The sequence below is a fragment of the Psammomys obesus genome, unplaced genomic scaffold (assembly GCF_907164565.1).
Source record: "Psammomys obesus unplaced genomic scaffold, mPsaObe1.curated_primary_1811, whole genome shotgun sequence".
Taxonomy (NCBI): Eukaryota; Metazoa; Chordata; class Mammalia; order Rodentia; family Muridae; genus Psammomys; species Psammomys obesus.
Genome location: NW_026595503.1, coordinates 8,821 through 11,902, shown reverse-complemented (window position 1 = coordinate 11,902; position 3,082 = coordinate 8,821). Strand labels below are relative to the sequence as shown.

At 66.5% G+C, this 3,082-nt stretch overlaps 1 protein-coding gene across 1 annotated transcript; it reads right to left on the bottom strand.

Annotated features, from left to right (window-relative positions):
• Positions 1-521: 521 nt before the first annotated feature.
• LOC129685772 (uncharacterized) lies at positions 522-2,475 on the bottom strand. The gene is made up of 3 exons (XM_055619274.1): positions 2,310-2,475; positions 1,822-2,160; positions 522-571 (listed from the first exon to the last, which is right to left on the bottom strand). Exons 1-3 carry the CDS (start codon positions 2,473-2,475, stop codon positions 522-524), a joined length of 555 nt encoding a protein of 184 aa, XP_055475249.1.
• Positions 2,476-3,082: the final 607 nt, after the last annotated feature.

Here is a 3,082-nt window from a genome sequence, read left to right as displayed (position 1 = left end):
AAAAAAGGGGGGGAGGGGGTCTTGCTACGTAGGAAAGGTCCAGGTTGGCCTCAAACTCCTGAACCAACCTCTGGAAGTGCTGGGATTACAGGCATGCACAACCATACATACACTGTAAAACTTGGGGGTCAATGGAGGAATCCTGTCATTCTGTACTGCAGAATCTCTACTTACTAAGTGTTGGAAAGGCATTTCAGCTCTTGTCTACTCTAGTTCTATCTATTTCTTTAAATGGAAGAAGCCTCTCTTGAAGCAGCTCCTAATGTCACTCGGTATTACTGAGGCTTTAGGAGATAACAGCAAGCGATTCAAAAGGGAAGTTTTACGGTTCTGGGCAACCATGCAGCCATCCATCACCCGGGTTTCAACCTCCAGCACCGCCATTCTCCCCATTTCTCCAGAACACATCCTTTTGAAGTGGCAAAATTTCAGAGAATTTTATACCTTAAAAAAAAAAAAAAAAAGGAGCCATGGCTGCTTTAAAGTTGTCAGAAGAACCATATCATTCCTCCAGATCTGCTTCAGGGTGCCTCAAACTTCGGCTCAGGAAATTCTAAGCAGTCTCGGAGAGCTTCAGAACAGAAAACCAGGCGTGGTTGGCTCACGACTATCACCACTGAATTTAGGGTTTCCCGAGGAGGGGGAGAACTATGCCTACGAGATCCTGGGTTACCTAGCCAGACCTTGTCTCAAAAAAAAAAGGGGGGGGGGAAAAAACCACTTGGAACGCTTTGTAGACTCCAGTGTCAGAGGGGAAAATGCTGTGGCATCGGCACACACCGTACGGTGGAGAATCTCCGCGCACCTTCCCGGCGACTCGGGTTAGGGACGTGATCACACACACACAAATACAATTATCTCCTGAAGTCCAGGACCCTCGTCAGGCGGCTGGCGACGCGTCCGGGCTGGGAAATGTCTTGTCAGGCCCTCGGATCACGTGGACGGGCGGCTCAGGTGGAGAGGGAGCCTGGGAGCGGCGGCCGAGCTCGGCACCCACGCCCGCACGCCGCAGCCGCCGGGACTCGCGATCGCCACCCAACTCGCTCCCCGCCTCTCCCACAACTTCTTCTACTTGGAAGCGCCCACCGCTGGAGGCGAACAGCACTTTCTTCTCGGAACTCGGGGCGTGTGTGTGTGTGTGTGTGCGTGCGCCGGGGGTGGTGGGGTGGGGGTGATCGTACCCAGAAAAACCTCCGAGACCCACCGCTTTGGACCCGATCGACAACAACAACAACAAAAAAGAAGGGCATGGGTGGCCGACGGGAGGGGGGTGGGAGAGAGCGAGGCTGGAATCCGCGCGGCCCAGCCGCCTCCTCTCTCGGAGCGCGCCCAAGTCTGCGGCCCTCCGGGCTCCGGGACGCTCCCCTCCCACCGGCCGCCCAGCCGCAGCTGGAAGTTAGCGAAGCGCGCTCCGGGGCCGTCAATCAAGCGCGGCCTCCCGCCTCCAGCTCCCCTCCCCCCCACCCCGCCACCCCACCACCAAATAAAATTATAAAAAAAAGGGAAAAGAAGTAATCTGGGAAGTCGCCTGGAGAGGGGGAATCCGTCCCGGACCCGGGGAGGCTACGCGCACCGGACCGATCGCCGGCACCGGGCGAGCCGGGCTCGGCAAGCCCCCTCCTCCCGCTCCCTCCTCGCCTCGGCCACCGGCTCCCTCCCTCCCTTCCCCGCCGCCGCCGCCGCGCGCCCTCCGCGCTCCGGCTTCCCCCGCACCGGTCGCCGCCGCCGCCGCCGAGGCCCCGCGCGGCCCCGGGCACCCCCCCTCCCCGTCCCCGGCCAAAGTTTGCGCAAATCGCCCCGACGACTGGCAGACGAACTCACCGGGCGCGGCGGGACGCGCGGCCGCGGAGGTCCGAGAGGAGTTTGGGGCAGGCGGGGAAGAAGGCGGGCGGAGCCGAGGAGGCGCGGGGCTGCAGTTGACGGCGCGCGGCGCTCGGCAGGGCTGCGCCGAGACACTCGGGCTCCGCCAGGGACGGCGCTGCAACAAAGGACTTCCGCCGCCGCACGGCCGCGCCTGCCGCACCGCACTGAGCCGGCCCCGCTTACGCGGCGACTCCGGGTCTGCCCACCAGCTCGCCGCGGCGTCCGCCAGCCTTCCCCTCCCTCCCTCCCGCCCGCCCACCCACCCCGCCGCCGGCGGCCGGGGGCACCCGCGGTCGCCTGTGGGTTGCAACAAGTTTCTGCGTCGGCCCGGGGAGGCTGGCACTGCCCCGCGGCGCGGGCGCCCGGGCGGCGGCGGCGGGAGGCCGGCGACTCTCGGCCCGCTCCCCCGGGGTCGCCCGCCTCGGCCCTCCTCCTCCCGTGTGCACCGCTGGACGCCGCGGGGGTTCTCCCGACTCTCCCCCCGACCCCGGGGCGGGCTGGCTGCGGCGCGCCCTCGGCCCAGATGTCAGACCCCCTGCCCCGCAGGGCCCCGCGGTTGGGCCCGCCCCCCGCGCTCCACCCCGGACGCCCTCGGGGCGCTGACACCCTCATCCCGTCCCGCTCCTAAAGCGCGTCCTCTCGCTCGGGGGTCGCCCGGTCCCCGCGCCCTCCCGGAGCCGTCGGCCCCCGCTGGCCTGAGTCACTTTCCCCGCCATGCCCCTCCCGGCCTCCACGCGGGTGCATCCTGGCCCGTCCCCACCCAGGGCCGAGGGGGGCACCCATGCTGTTTTTTTTTTTTTTCTTTTTTTTAATTTTTTTTTTTTCTTTTTTGGCAAACGCCGGGGGAAAGTCCCGGATCACGCGGAGGCGTGTGGGGAGCCTGTGACGCGCGAGCCTGTCTCCCCCACAAGCACACACTTCCGCCTCCCCAGTCGCGACTGGGCACGGTGGCACAGGAGCCCGGAGCGCGGGCCGACCCCCCGCCCGGCCGCTCGGGCCAGGCGCGCACGTACGCACGCACGCACGCACGCACGCGGGCGGGCGGGCACGCACTGCCAGCCCGGGGGGCCGCCGGGTCACGTGGGCCGGGCGCGGGAAGCCGCGCGAGAGCAAGGCCGCCGGGTGCGTGAGCGGGCGCCGCCGCGTGCTGTGCGCAGCGCGGGAGCCCGCCCCTCCCGCACGGACTGAGCCCGCCGCCCGCCGCCGCGGCGGAGTCTGG

Excerpts from the sequence above, each read along its gene's own strand:
- LOC129685772 (XM_055619274.1), bottom strand. The coding sequence starts at position 2,475 with ATGAGGGTGTCAGCGCCCCGAGGGCGTCCGGGGTGGAGCGCGGGGGGC. Across the intron at positions 2,161-2,309 it reads AACCCCCGCGGCGTCCAGCG|GCGACCGCGGGTGCCCCCGG; the intron begins GTGCACACGGGA and ends TGCAACCCACAG. Across the intron at positions 572-1,821 it reads CGCGCGTCCCGCCGCGCCCG|CTCTCCGAGACTGCTTAGAA; the intron begins GTGAGTTCGTCT and ends TCTGTTCTGAAG.